The sequence below is a fragment of the Coregonus clupeaformis genome, chromosome 3, assembly GCF_020615455.1.
Source record: "Coregonus clupeaformis isolate EN_2021a chromosome 3, ASM2061545v1, whole genome shotgun sequence".
Taxonomy (NCBI): domain Eukaryota; kingdom Metazoa; phylum Chordata; class Actinopteri; order Salmoniformes; family Salmonidae; genus Coregonus; species Coregonus clupeaformis.
In genome coordinates, this window is record NC_059194.1 from 36995259 (window position 1) to 37009914 (window position 14656).

Sequence of the window (14656 nt, forward strand, 5' to 3'; positions counted from 1 at the left end):
GCACCTGACTGTCCTCAGCAATCGTCTTAAACAGGGTATCATGTTGGCCAAGTAGAATGCCCTGATTGGCTATGGCAGTCCAAATTTGAGTGCACTCTGGGGTGGTATCCGAGCTACTGTCTGCTGGGTTCATGTGGGTCAGATCATACTGTTATGATTTAACTGGATAGAACCCAAATGCAGACAAGTACACCAAGCCAGAGAAGTTTTAACAGGTTTATTATAATGTTCAATAGTCCAGGTTTCCAATAAATGGGGAAGAGCAAGTCCAGGTTACAGGGAGGGTACAGATCCAGGTCAGGGCAGGTGTGGTACCGTAATGTCCTAGTGTCCGTGGTGAGTCCAAAGGAGAGGCCCGATAGTGGAGAGCAGGATGGTGGTGGCAGGAGTGAAGCGGAGGCAGGAGTCAGGTTCCAAATATCTGTGGCACAGGAGAAAAAGTAAATAAACAGTCCAAAAAACACAAGAGCGAAAACAGACAGGTTGAGTCGGCAGCGAGACTAACATGGTTGTCTTGACTATGATCTGACGATGAGTGGAAAGTTTGACCGGGTCTTAAAGACTGAGGTGATTATGGTGAATGAGCTGCAGCTGGAACCCTGACTCCCGCACACCAGACTTCACTCCTGCAATCAAGGACAGACAGAGGGGAGGGGGAGAGCAGAGAGAGAGCTACCTAGCAGCAGTAGGCCTAACACTTTCAGCATGCTTAAATGGAAGGACATTCAACAAGCATGACACTTACACAAATGACTTATGATTGGCTGAGAGGAATTGATGCTAAAAGGATGTGGGAGCTCTTTTGTTAGACTTCAGTGCGGCTTTTGACATTATCGATCATAGCCTGCTGCTGGAAAAATGTATGTTATGGCTTTACACCCCTTGCTATATTGTGGATAAAGAGTTACGTGTCTAGTAGAACACAGAGTTATTTTTTTTATGGAATCCTCTCCAACATAATCCAGGTAGAATCAGGAATTCCCCAGGGCAGCTGTCTAGGCCCCTTACTTTTTTCAATCTTTACTAATGACAGGCTTTGAGTAAAGCCAGTGTGTCTATGTATGCGGATGACTCAACACTATACACATCAGCTACAAGGAATAAGTTACTCCTAAATATTTCAAAAACTAAAAGCATTGTATTTGGGACAAATCATTCACTAAACCCTAAGCCTCAACTAAATCTTGTAATGAATAATATGGAAATTGAGCAAGTTGAGGTGACTAAACTGCTTGGAGTAAACCTGGATTTTAAACTGTCATGGTCAAAACATGTTGATACAACAGTAGCTAAGATGGGGAGAAGTCTGTCCATAATAAAGCGCTGCTCTGCCTTCTTAACAACACTATCAACAAGGCAGGTCCTACAGACCCTAGTTTTGTCGCACCTGGACTACTGTTCAGTCGTGTGGTCAGGTGCCAAAAAGAGGGACCTCGGAAAATTACAATTGGCTCAGAATAGAGCAACACGGCTGGCCCTTAAATGTACACGGAGAGCTAACAATAATATGCATGTAAATCTCTCATGGCTCAAAGTGGAGGAGAGATTGACTTCATCACTACTTGTTTTTGTAAGAACTGTTGACATGCTGAATGCACCGAGGTGTCTGTTTAAACTACTAGTACACAGCTCGGACACCCATGAATACCCCACAATACATGCCACCAGAGGTCTCTTCACAATCCCTAAGTCAAGAACAGACGATGGAAGGCGCACAGTACTAAATAGAGCCATGACTACATGGAACTCTTTCCACATCAGGTAACTGATGCAAGCAGTAGAATCAGATTTTAAAAACAGATAAAAATACACCTTATGGAACAGTGAGGACTGTGAAGAGATGCACACACACAGGTACAGACACATGCAAACACACACACACACTAGAACAGGTACTCTACACACACGTACAGTACATTGTAATATTGTTGTATGGTGGTATTATACATTTTGAATCGTAGATATGTAGTGGTGTAATAATGTTTTATGATGTACTGTTTTATTTTTTGTTTAATGTGTGATGTAAGTGCCTTAATGTGTTTTGACCCCAGGATGAGTAGCTGTTGCCTTACAATCTGGAATGAAAATGGATTTTTGGGGGGTTAGTATTATTTGATTTACACAACATGCCTACCACTTTGAAGATGCAAAATATTTTTTTGTGTGAAACAAACAAGAAATAAGACAAAAAAACAGAAAACTTGAGCGTGCATAACTATTCACCCCCCCAAAGTCAATACTTTGTAGAGCCACCTTTTGCAGCAATTACAGCTGCAAGTCATGAGGTATGTCTCTATAAGCTTGGCACATCTAGCCACTGGGATTTCTGCCCAGTCTTCAAGGAAAAACTGCTCCAGATCCTTCAAGTTGGATAGGTTCCGCTGGTGTACAGCAATCTTTAAGTCATTCCACAGATTCTCAATTGGATTGAGGTCTGGGCTTTGACTAGGCCATTCCAAGACATTTAAATGTTTCCCCTTAAACCACTCGAGTGTTGCTTTAGCAGTATGCTTAGGGTCATTGTCCTGCTGGAAGGTGAACCTCCGTCCCAGTTTCAAATCTCTGGAAGACTGAAACAGGTTTACCTCAAGAATTTCCCTGTATTTAGCGCCATCCATCATTCCTTCAATTCTGACCAGTTTCCCAGTCCCTGCCGATGAAAAACACCCCCACAGCATGATGCTGCCACCACCATGCTTCACTGTGGGGATGGTGTTCTTGGGGTGATGAGAGGTGTTGGTTTGCGCCAGACATAGCGTTTTCCTTGAAGGCCAAAAAGCTCAATTTTAGTCTCATCTGACCAGAGTACCTTCTTCCATATGCTTGGGGAGTCTCCCACATGCCTTTTGGCGAACACCAAACGTGTTTGCTTAGTTTTTCTTTAAGCAATGGCTTTTTTCTGGCCACTCTTCTGTAAAGCCCAGCTCTGTGGAGTGTACCGCTTAAAGTGGTCCTATGGACAGATACTCCAATCTCCGCTGTGGAACTTTGCAGCTCCTTCAGGGTTATCTTTGGTCTCTTTGTAGCCTCTCTGATTAATGCCCTCCTTGCCTGGTCTGTGAGTTTTGGTGGGCGGCCCTCTCTTGGCAGGTTTGTTGTGGTGCCATATTCTTTCAATTTTTTAATAACGGATTTAATGGTGCTCGGTGGGATGTTCAAAGTTTCTGATATTTGTTTATAACCCAACCCTGATCTGTACTTCTCCACAACTTTGTCCCTGACCTGTTTGGGGAGCTCCTTGGTCTTCATGGTGCCGCTTGCTTGGTGGTGCACCTTGCTTTGTGGTGTTGCAGACTCTGGGGCCTTTCAGAACAGGTGTATATATACTGAGATCATGTGACAGATCATGTGACACATAGATTGCACACAGGTGGACTTTATTTAACTAATTCTGTGACTTTTGAAGGTAATTGGTTGCACCAGATCTTAATTAAGGGCTTCATAGCAAAGGGGATGAATACATATGCACGCACCACTTTTCCGTTATTTATTTAACAAGTAATTTTTTTAATTTCACTTCACCAATTTGGACTATTTTGTGTATGTCCATTACATGATATCCAAATAAAAATCCATTTAATTTACAGGTTGTAGTGTAACAAAATAGGAAAAATGCCAAGGGGGATGAATACTTTTGCATGGCACTGTAGATAGGAAATGATTGGAGGTCAGGGAGCTAGGAGGAAGGAGGGGAGGAAAGGAAGAAAGAAAGATGTCTAGAAAAGGAAGCTAGGAAAGGAAACTAGGAAAGGAAGTTAGGGTAAGAAAGGGAACAAGGAAATTAGGAAAGAAAGCTAGGAAATGAGGAAAGGGATCTAGAAAAGGAGGAGAGGAAAGGAAGATAGTGAAGGAAGGCTGCAAGAAAATGAGGAAAGAAAGCTAGGATAGGAGGAAATGAAATACAATTTGGAAAGGATAGGAGGAAAGAGAGCTAGGAAAGCAAAGGAGTGGAGGAAAGGACGGAAAAGGATCAAGGAACAGAAGCTGGGAAAGAAGGAATGGAAGATAGGAAAGACCATGGAAAGGAAGATAGGGAAGGATAGGATGAAAGGGAGCTAGGTAAAGGATAGGATGAAAGGGAGCTAAGAAAGGATAGGATGAAAGGGAGCTAGGAAAGCAACTCACAAAATAAGTGATGCGACTGAATTTTGTGAGTGGCATCACTTATGTGTGTGTTTATTTCCTAGCTCCCTTTCATCCTATCCTTTCCTACCTACCTTTCATCCTATCCTTTCCTAACTCCCTTTCATCCTATCCTTTCCTAGCTCCCTTTCATCCTATCCTTTCCTAGCTCCCTTTCATCCTATCTTTTCCTAGCTCCCTTTCATCCTTTCCTAGCTCCCTTTCATCCTATCCTTTCCTATCTCCCTTTCTTATCTTCCTTTCCTATCTTCCGTTCCTTGATCCTTTTTCTTCCTTTCCTCCACTCCTTTGCTTTCTCACAACTCACAAATGTAATGCAAGTCACATTTATGTAAGATGCAAATGTGATCTGTGGAGTCACAAATTATGTCATATTCACAAAAACCTATTTGACCACTGTTGTGTTTGTAAATTAAGAAATATGTTTCTTAATTATCCTGTGTTAACCAGAAAAAAAACTTTTATTTGCTCATCATAATTTGTTTTTGTTAATGATGACTCATTTGCTTTCGGATCATGACATATGTTTGTGAAACTATATGTGCATAATTACAGACTATGATTTGTATTTGAAAGTTGAATTCTGTATTTGCACAACAACTCTTTTGTTTGTGACTCACTACTTATATATTTACAAAATCTTGATAGAAATCTATCTCCATAAAAAATAATGTCTGTTATAATTCATAGAAATTACAGTCAAGTAATAATAATACAAAATAGCATAGGTGTGTAAAATGAAACAAAACACATTTTATTAATCCATACATTGTCTCAAGAAGAATGTACAGTAAAATAGATGCATCAGCACTGATCTAAGTCTAGTTTTGGAATAGCAGACTCTAGTGGCCACTTTGCATTGTACTGCAAGACATAAATCCGTCCCTAAAGCCAAGCTTATCAAACCAACTTCTTTGCAATCAGAAAGTCTTTCAGTCTTTTGATTTGCCAAAATCCAACTGACAGTAGAACGGAAGTCTGCACAACAGCCCACCACAAAACTTTCCCATTGGTTTCTTCACTGATCTGACGGAAAGTCTCCTCTCTTTCCTGTGAACAAAAAAAAAGTGGTGGTGGATAGTTCATTCTGGACTGTTCTTAGTTGAATAGGACAGGCCTAGTAGCTCAATGTAATATTTGTTGTCTTCATCAAACAATGTATTGTACTGTAGAACTGTAGTTCTGATCAAAATATTAGTCTGCTTTGTTCTGAAACTTGACATTTTGAAAATGACTCTTTCATAAAAAGTGTGTTTGTGATTATTTCCTATGTGTGTGATAGTTTGCATTGTTGACAAGACTGTAGGGTTTACCCTCTGGAAGTCTTGCTGCCTGGTGATGTATAGGATCTGGTCCCTCAGATGCTCCAGGCTGTACTCCATGGTCTGGACTGTGTCTTTGTGCCTCTCAACACTGGGGTCAATGGAGTGCTCTCCCATCTGCACATCAAAATGAATCCTCTGCGATGGAGATATCAGAACATTGTTCAGTAATGGTTATGGAGCAGCAACACAGTCCAGCAGACTCAGTGCATTCAAAGTATAAGTGTGGATGAACTCACCAGCCTTTCACCGGCGAAAACAGAAAACCTTGTTGAGTTGGACTGCATGCACAACCAATGCGGGCCAGAGGCGTGGGATGTGAATGTGAATTTTCCAAATCTGCCATATCTTTTTTTCATCAATATCTGGAACCAAAGAGGAGAAAAAGATTAAGAGTATGTTCTCTCTGTTTAAGGAATGGTTTTATGTAATCAGGACAAGCAAACATATGTTTGTGTTTAGGGAGTGGGCTGGGTAGTAAACTGCTCTATAAGCCTACGTACATCGTGGTTTGGATCTCGCACGGTGATAGTGAGGCCAAGATGAGGGGAGTTATGGTTAAGGTTCTGTTTTGCGTCCCAATTCTCCAAAAGAAAATAACCTGCGAAAAACACATACCACAGACAGTATAAGGCAATATTCTAAGTGTTTTATTACATCTCAGTGTGCTTTAGATTGCTTGGGGGTATACCATTATTACATAAACAGTAGAGACGATTTAGCAAATTAAGCCTGAACCTCTCCAGATGTAAATACTACTGGAATATCAAATGATCTCTGCTAACCCATTTAACTTTTTTTGTGTTTTTCTAAAAAGGTGGCTGAGATACAGCACAGTGAAATTAATGCAGAACAGTGTCCTCCTTTCCAACTGCCCATAGAACTCACCTGTGACCAGCATGTCGCCTGGAATCTCCTCGATAAGGCATTTCTCCTCCTGCTCACCCAGATCAAAGTACATAGCAGCCGTCAGCGCCAGGTAACACAGCATCCACAGCCCAATGCCTCTCACATTCATTTTGACATACAAGATGTGACAAACTTAAATGTATATAATGAGCCTTATGGTTGTTCGTGTGCAGGCGACAACTCTGGTGTGAGAAACTGACACCTGCTGTTGCTGCGACTGACCATCCAAACTGTGAGTTTGAGGGGGTACCCAAGGCCAACAGAGAAACTGATAAGCCTGGCCAGTAGTAGAAGCCTACATGTATTGATAAAGAAACATTAAATAGTTCACTTATTAACTACTGTTCACTGTACCATCATGAAACCTACTCGCAAACATCTGCAAAGACTGTCATCCATCAAAAGCCAAGAACCTGTCTTTCTCTTTTTCCTGTTACTTTTCCCAGTAATTTTCAATCAGTTGTCATTGGTTTGAATTAAGACCAATTTGAGAAACAACCAGGAACATATATGAAGCGGAAGCCACCAATGGCCCAGATGTAGGCTATGATTGCTATTGCTATTTCTGCAATCAGTTTATTTCTCTGGTTTTCTGTATCTTAGGGGTTTTATAGGAAATAGCTAATTTGTGCTACATTGTAAGACAGTTTGTCATATCTTATCATGGGACATGGCTTGATACAGTACAAGTCAAAAGTTTGGACACACCTACTCATTCAAGGGTTTTTCTTTATTTCTACTGTTTTCTACATCGTAGAATAATAGTGAAGACATCAAAACTATGAAATAACACATATGGAATCATGTGGTAACCAAAAATGTGTTAAACAAATCAAAATATATTTTAAATTTGAGGTTCTTCAAAGTAACGACCCTTTGCCTTGATGACAGCTTTGCACACTCTTGGCATTCTCTCAACCAGCTTCACCTGGAATGCTTTTCCAACAGTCTTGAAGGAATTCCCACATATGCTGAGCACTTGTTGGCTGCTTTTCCTTCACTCTGCGGTCAGACTCATCCCAAACCATCTCAATTGGGTTGAGGTCGGGGGATTGTGGAGGCCAGGTTATCTGATGCAGCACTCCATCACTCTCCTTCTTGGTAAAATAGCCCTTACACAGCCTGGAGGTGTGTTGGGTCATTGTCCTGTTGAAAAACAAATGATAGTCCCACTAAGCCCAAACCAGATGGGATGGCGTATCGCTGCAGAATGCTGTGGTAGCCATGCTGGTTAAGTGTGTCTTGAATTCTAAATAAATCACAGACAGTGTCACCAGCAAAGCACCCCCAGACCATAACACCTCCTCCTCCATGCTTTACGGTGGGAAATACACATGCAGAGATCATCCGTTCACCCACACCGCGTCTCAAAAAGACATGGTGGTTGGAACCAAAAATCTCAAATTTGGACTCCAGATCAAAGGACACATTTCCACCGGTCTAATGTCCATCGCTCATGTTTCTTGGTCCAAGCAGGTCTCTTCTTATTATTGGTGTCCTTTCGTAGTGGTTTCTTTGCAGCAATCCGACCATGAAGGCCTGATTTACACAGTCCCCTCTGAACAATTGATGTTGAGATGTGTCTATGACGTGAACTCTGTGAAGCATTTATGTGGGCTGCAATTTCTGAGGCTGGTAATGCTAATGAACTTATCCTCTGCAGCAGAGGTAACTCTGGGTCTTCCATTCCTGTGGCGGTCCTCAAGAGTGCCAGTTTCATCATAGCACTTGATGGTTTTTGCGACTGCACTTGAAGAAACGTTCAAAGTGCTTGAAATTTTCCGTATTGACTGAACTTCATGTTTTAAAGTAATGATGGACTGTCGTTTCCCTTTGCTTATTTGAGCTGTTCTTGCCATAATATGGACTTGGTCTTTTACCAAATAGGGCTATCTTCAAGGCACACCTATTAATTGAAATGCATTCCAGGTGACTACCTCATGAAGATGGTTGAGAGAATGCCAAGAGTGTGCAAAGGTGTCATCAAGGCAAACGGTGGCTATTTGAAGAATCTCAAATATGAAATATATTTTGATTTGTTTACTACACAATTCCATATGTGTTATTTCGTTTTTGATATCTTCACTATTATTCTACAATGTAAAAAATTTTAAAAATAAAGAAAAACCTTTGAATGAGTAGGTGTATCCAATCTTTTGACTGGTAGTGTATGTAAGGTATGACTTATGAAAGCTTTGACATAGATTGAAAATGATGTCAATGAGTAACAAAGGTTTTCATGACAGGGACATTCCTTTGAGATCGGTGTGTTTCATAGCCCTATTTTATGCTGTGGTGTATGCATGATTTATTTTGTTGATTGTATGTTATATTTTAGCTTTACATCAATCAGAAATAAAATTACAATAGGCTTTATCAGAGTGCGACGGTGAAATGCGGTAGGCGAAGTCAAACGCGGGACACAGAGCTTACTGGAAATGTACTTTACTCAAAAGTAACCAGAGAAGAAAAACAATCTCCACATAAGGAGGATAAACAACCCGTACACGAAACACTGCCGATGACGAATACAATAACACACAACACACAATGAACGACAGAGGGTTAAATAGGGAATACAATACAACATAATGGGGAACAGGTGTACACAATCAGGACAAAACAAGTCAAACACCGAAACATAGATCGGTGGCAGCTAGTACTCTGGGGACGACGAACGCCGAAGCCTGCCCGAGCAAGAGGAGGAGCAGCCTCGGCTGATTCCGTGACAGGCTTACATGTATTTACAGTTTTTTGAACTTACATACAGACACACAAACTAATTTAGCAACTTCTCTCTGATTACCTCAATGGCACAATCGAGTATGAGATTTCTACTGCTTAATACTGTACAGTACAGGTCGAAAAACTGTAAATAAATCATCATGGAAAATAATACTTTATCTGTAAACACTTCAATGCACTTTTAGCACACTGCACAATGTTTAGGACAGTACTTGTAATTGAACTGCATCTTACAATGCAATTCTGAACTCCAATCTCGTCTATTGCAAGTAATGGATCCATTGAAGCACCATGATTTCCCTGTTCTCTGTTTTGGCAACTCTTGGGGTTGACTGCCTTATCATATATAACTTAATGTGCAAATTCTCCATTTGCACACTAATGACTAGCTACCTCAGATAACCCAATGACGTAGGGGAACATCAACTTCAAGTATGAACTAGGCCTATGGGCATAGTTTCAAGACAACCTCTTCATTCCTCTGGCTTCACAATAATTGCCTGTCTGTGACCCATTTATAAATCTTTCCCAGTCAGTGGTGGCTGGTGCCACTTTAAATTGAAGGACATGCTCATAGTAATTTCCGGAATGGGGTTAATGGAACGGCATCAAAAACATGGTTTCCAAGTGTTTGATACCGTTCCATCTATTCCAGCCATTACTATGAGCATTCCTCCCTTCACCACCCTCCGCTGTTCCCAGTGAATGTGCTAGGAGGCCCAGAGAGAAAAGGGTCCATCTTTACAGCTTGGGCTTCTCCAGTGGAGATGACGGACGCATCTTTTGTCGTCTTTGTCGTCTTGCATGGCCTCTTCTTTTCTGTTTCTTACCCTTGCCAGCGAGTCATAAGCAGTTGTCAGGGATGCATTTCTTCTCCTCTTCCAGTGGGGGGCAGACTACCCCATTGTTAGCTGGTTGTAGGTGGATGTAACGCGTTCTGTTGCGCACATCTGAGTCTCCGCATTTGCCTTTGCACAGGCCCCAGGGTGACCATACAGACACCTCGCAGTCCAGAGGGGTGGAATCTAGTGGGAAGGACACCTCTGTTAGCAATATCCATTAAGACATTATTTTAGCAAACACTTGAATTGCAAGAGACCAGATACAAGAGACCTGTAACACTTGAGCATGCAGCAAGCAGTAAGGGGTGATATGATTTCAGTGAGCCTTCCTCCAGTCAAGCTCTAGGGCCCCTTTGTCTGTGTGGTGGTCTGTTAGAGTTATAGCATGCCATGCACGGATAAGCCCTCAGGCATAGGTTAAAAGGACTGATTCAGCTAAGCCACCCAACACCATTTCATATGAAAGGGGAAGACTTGTTCTATTGGCTGGTACAAAAACGTTAAGTTAATTTGCTGAAAAAAAGACAAAATATTTATATAATATTTCCAAGTGCTATGTAGAATATAGCTGTAATACTGGAGAAAACATGACATTTTAAAATTGTGTAGAATTTACAAGGTTTCCCAATCCCAATTAAGTTATATGTACATGCCAAAGTAAATTATAACATTTAAGGAAACTCTATCAAATATACACTGAGTATACAAAACATCAAGAACACCTGCTCTTTCCATGACATAGACTGACCAAGTAAATCCTTGTGGAAGCTATGATCCCTTATTGATGCCACTTGTTAAATCCTCTTCAATAAGTGTTGATGAAGGGGAGGAAACAAGTTAAAGAATGATTTTTAAGTCTTGATACAATTGGACATGGATTGTGTATGTGTGCAATTCAGAGGGTGAATGGGCAAGACAAAATATTGAAGTGCCTTTTTACGGAATATGGTAGTAGATGTCAGGTGCACCAGTTTGTGTCAAGAACTGCAACGCTGCTGAGTTTTTCACACTTAACAATTTCCCGTCAAGAATGGTCCACAACCCAAAGGACATCCAGCCAACTTGACACAACTGTGGGAAGCATTGGAACGCTAGACAAACATGAGGGGGGTACATTCCTGGCTAATGTGGCTATACTGCGGTTTAAGTCTGAATGGACTTTTATTGAATAATTAAATTAGAATAACTTGACTGTCTATGTTTTTTTAAATCATGTGATTTGCCAAGCCCCCACCTACAGAGTTATGACCTTGTAAAATGTTGATATTTATCACAGATTTAGGCTTTTAGGATAATTAGAAAAGCAGAAGGATGGAAGATGGAAATAAAAGCAAGGCTGGAGTTGACATCTTATTTGACATCTTATTTTGGTTCCATTACAAACACTCCCATGGGCTCAGAGGAGCAGCTCTTGCTGACTCCATCTCAATGCTGTTGCACAATGGATCTGATTTCCTACAGATTTCCTCCGATTTCCTCTTTATGTTTTGCCAGATGACAGAGGGGTAGGATTGGAAGATATCCAATAGATATTAGTTATGCATTTTCACTTTATTTGTTTCTTACTTGTCAGTCTGGTTGAACTGGATGGGCTCCATGGTTAGGCTGAAGATCTGGTTGCTCTTGATCTTTGTCAGGGTGACCTTGCCCATGGGGGGCAGATTCTTCAGACGGGGGTAATAGAAGGAGTTGGCAGGATGGCTTGGAGAAGATGAAGTTATCTGGAAAGGACAAAATCAAGTTGAGTTGTCAAAATCACTTCTGGTATTGATTACCAAAGCTGATAGTATCACTATCATACAGTACCAACATGATGATGAACCATGGGTTCTTTTAGATTTACCTCTGTGACTTTGGCCTGAGGAATGGTCTCAAAGTTGGGAGAGGAAAAGGTGAAGCTACTGTCAGTGCCTGCATCATAGGGGTACAGCTCCAGTGTAATGCTCTCCTTCCAATGGTCTCCCTCACTAAGGTTAAAGCTGTCCACTCCCAGGAACCAGTCTGGGCTGGGAACTATCCTCACTACGAAGGACAGCTGGGGAGAGAGAGAGGAGTAGTATGGGTTATGTTGACGTTTCTAGGAGTCCACCTAACGGAAAACTCAAATTTGGTGCAGAAAGTTGAAAGATCAGCAATCTCAATCTACACTGCATTAATCCTTGCTCTTGTCTTTCCAGAGCTTTCCTCAACTAAAGTTCCAACACAGCGTTCCAACAGTAAGATTTTTCTTTGCTGACATAGTTATGCGTCTTTTATTGGATAACTGGAGGGCAATAATAAGAAACTGTAACTGGTCCCAAATGCAGACTCTCCATATGAGAGATGTAAGAGTAATCTCTCTATGCCAGTATACTTAATTTCTGGCATAGTCTCGAAAAGACAAACCTTAAGAAAGGTTCTTCAAGTAAACAGGTGCACATTGAGAAATGAATATTAGATAGATAGACATTGAGAAAGGTATATTAGATAGATATTGAATGCTGTGTAAAGGTTGAGAAACTTACGAAAGAGTGCCTTGCGAAGACATCGAACTCTGAGGTCATCTGGCCCGTTCCCCCAGCCACGGCTGGAGTGGAGAACAGCCTGTAGACACTCTGGATGTTTTCCCCAGCCGCCACCACCTCCTTCATCAGAGTTCAGGCCTCACCCTTCTCAGAGAACTAACTCCCTTACCCCGTTGCTGGCAAACTCATTTCGCTGCCAGATGATAGTGTGAACTGTGGGTCACCCCTGGAATGGAGGAATCACACATTGCAATATATTACATTCTTTCCTCATGTTTGTCTAGCTCTTAATTGGCTGCTCAGAATGTACAGTATTTGAGGGGTCTACGTTTCAAGCACACTGTAACCTAATAGTAATGGCAATTAATTGGATTCATATAGCACTTTTCCATGTGCTCAAAGGGTTTTAAATTGTAGGGGAAAGGGGAAATCTGCAATGTATGTCTCCTACCATACATTAACCAGGTGTACGTCTACCACCATAATTTACCAGATGTCTACACTTTTAGACAAAAAGGTGCTATTTAGAACCTTAAAGGGTACTTTGGCTGTCCCCATAGGATAACCCTTTGAAGAACAATTTTTGGTTGAAGGTAGATCCCTTTTGTGTTCCATGTAGAACCCTTTCTTCTACATGAACCCTAAAGTGTTCTAACTGGAAGCAAAAAGGGTTCTCCTATGGGGACCTTTTGGAACCATTTTTCTAAGAGTGTATAGTTTTTTGTCATACCATGTTTTATTCATGACTATAGGAATCTATTACAGTATAGGAACACAAGGGGAGTTACATCACCTCTGGAGGAGCACAAGCTAATAAGAGTATTTGACTTACCAATGAGTGGGGACCACTGGGCAGGGGTGCGATAGATGGGGTGCTGCTTGGGGAAGACGGTCTGGCTCCACTTTCCTGAAAATGTCAGGCTGTACTTGGCAGTGGCGTCCGCCGTGCACACCGGGTCTACGGTCACAGGCATGGGATGGACACTCCCTAGCAGGGTCAAGGTCAGGGTCAGGCTGGCTAGCCAGTGCACCAAACTGCTAGTGCTGCACATGTTCATCACTCTTTCCATGCTTGTTACTGAGGTTGGAAAAGAGAGAGGGGAATAGGGGGAATTTCAGGTTCTGATCTGCACCACTTAAATGGGTAACCAAACACACACTCTCTGTGTTGGTTTAAAGTAAGTGGGCCATATGATTAAGGAGGAAAGAATTTTAGCCTCAAAACTTTTCCACAGCACCAGACTGAAACTCACATGTAGCCTAAACCCAGTGCAACAATGACAGACAGCGTTAAATGGGAACCAGGTCAGATGCAGACTTGAAATCAACTTAGATGTATATATAAATAACTGCACTGAGAAAATATTAAGGTGTTTGCAGTCTATCTATGATCTGCATTCTTTCTACAATCATTTGTCTTCATTCATTATTATTGTACTTGAGTATGAACATGCACAGTTAATCTACTGACAATCAAAGTCTAGTAATATATACAGTAGGCAGCATCAAGTCTCTGACAAGCTAATATGATTAGGGACATCATAGAACACTTGTTCACTGCATTAAGATGAGTAAAAATATATATTTTGCCTTCCACACATAACACCTACTCATTGCATGCATGCTTGTCAGATCCTCACTACACAAACGTCAATTTGACATTCAGTAAGTCATTGAGAAGAGAGAGAGAGTAGGTACTTACTGAGTTTGCAGATACAGATGAGGTTTCCGTTGAAGTTGAGGAGTGATGTGTAGAGAGAAGAGCTGCAGAGGAGTGGAGGACATCTCCTGTGCCTGGGCTGTCGTGAGAAGGGACTGCGAGACCTGAACGCTTCCCTCAGCTATTTATGCCTTCTAGAGGTCCCCTCAGTCAAACAATATCAACAACCCCTACCCTGACCCCTCCCAGCACCACTGATGCATGCAGCATGCTCCATGTTAGCTCTCCCTCCCGCCCTCCTCCCAGTCCTCCCAGGATGTGAGTTAATAGATCATAGTTGGAAACGGGGTGCTAGTTTTTTCTACAAGGGTCTATTCTACAATGTGTGTGGAGCTGGAGCAGGGACCCCGCCTGCCTGTGCAGGGCCTCTTGGTTTCTTAGGCAAGCTGAGTGGTGGGGGAAGTGGCTTGGCCAGTGGACAGCTTGGCAATGGGATAGGGATGGGGAGGCAGCCTGAGCCAGCAACCCTTC

At 41.8% G+C, this 14656-nt stretch overlaps 1 protein-coding gene and 1 pseudogene across 1 annotated transcript; both read right to left on the reverse strand.

The window, feature by feature from the left end:
* Nucleotides 1-4911: 4911 nt before the first annotated feature.
* On the reverse strand, nucleotides 4912-6622 carry si:ch211-255i20.3 (transmembrane emp24 domain-containing protein 11). Its single transcript, XM_041858217.2, has 5 exons — nucleotides 6354-6622; nucleotides 5969-6066; nucleotides 5705-5830; nucleotides 5457-5603; nucleotides 4912-5193 (listed from the first exon to the last, which is right to left on the reverse strand). The coding sequence occupies exons 1-5, from the start codon at nucleotides 6481-6483 to the stop codon at nucleotides 5044-5046; spliced, it is 651 nt and encodes a 216-aa protein (XP_041714151.1). The 5' UTR covers nucleotides 6484-6622; the 3' UTR covers nucleotides 4912-5043.
* Nucleotides 6623-9079: 2457 nt separating this feature from the next.
* On the reverse strand, nucleotides 9080-14353 carry LOC121547113 (annotated as a pseudogene).
* Between the last annotated feature and the right edge of the window lie 303 nt (nucleotides 14354-14656).

Excerpts from the sequence above, each read along its gene's own strand:
- si:ch211-255i20.3 (XM_041858217.2), bottom strand. The coding sequence starts at position 6,483 with ATGAATGTGAGAGGCATTGGGCTGTGGATGCTGTGTTACCTGGCGCTG. Across the intron at positions 6,067-6,353 it reads AGGCGACATGCTGGTCACAG|GTTATTTTCTTTTGGAGAAT; the intron begins GTGAGTTCTATG and ends TGTTTTTCGCAG. Across the intron at positions 5,194-5,456 it reads GGCAGCAAGACTTCCAGAGG|GAAAGAGAGGAGACTTTCCG; the intron begins GTAAACCCTACA and ends TTTTGTTCACAG.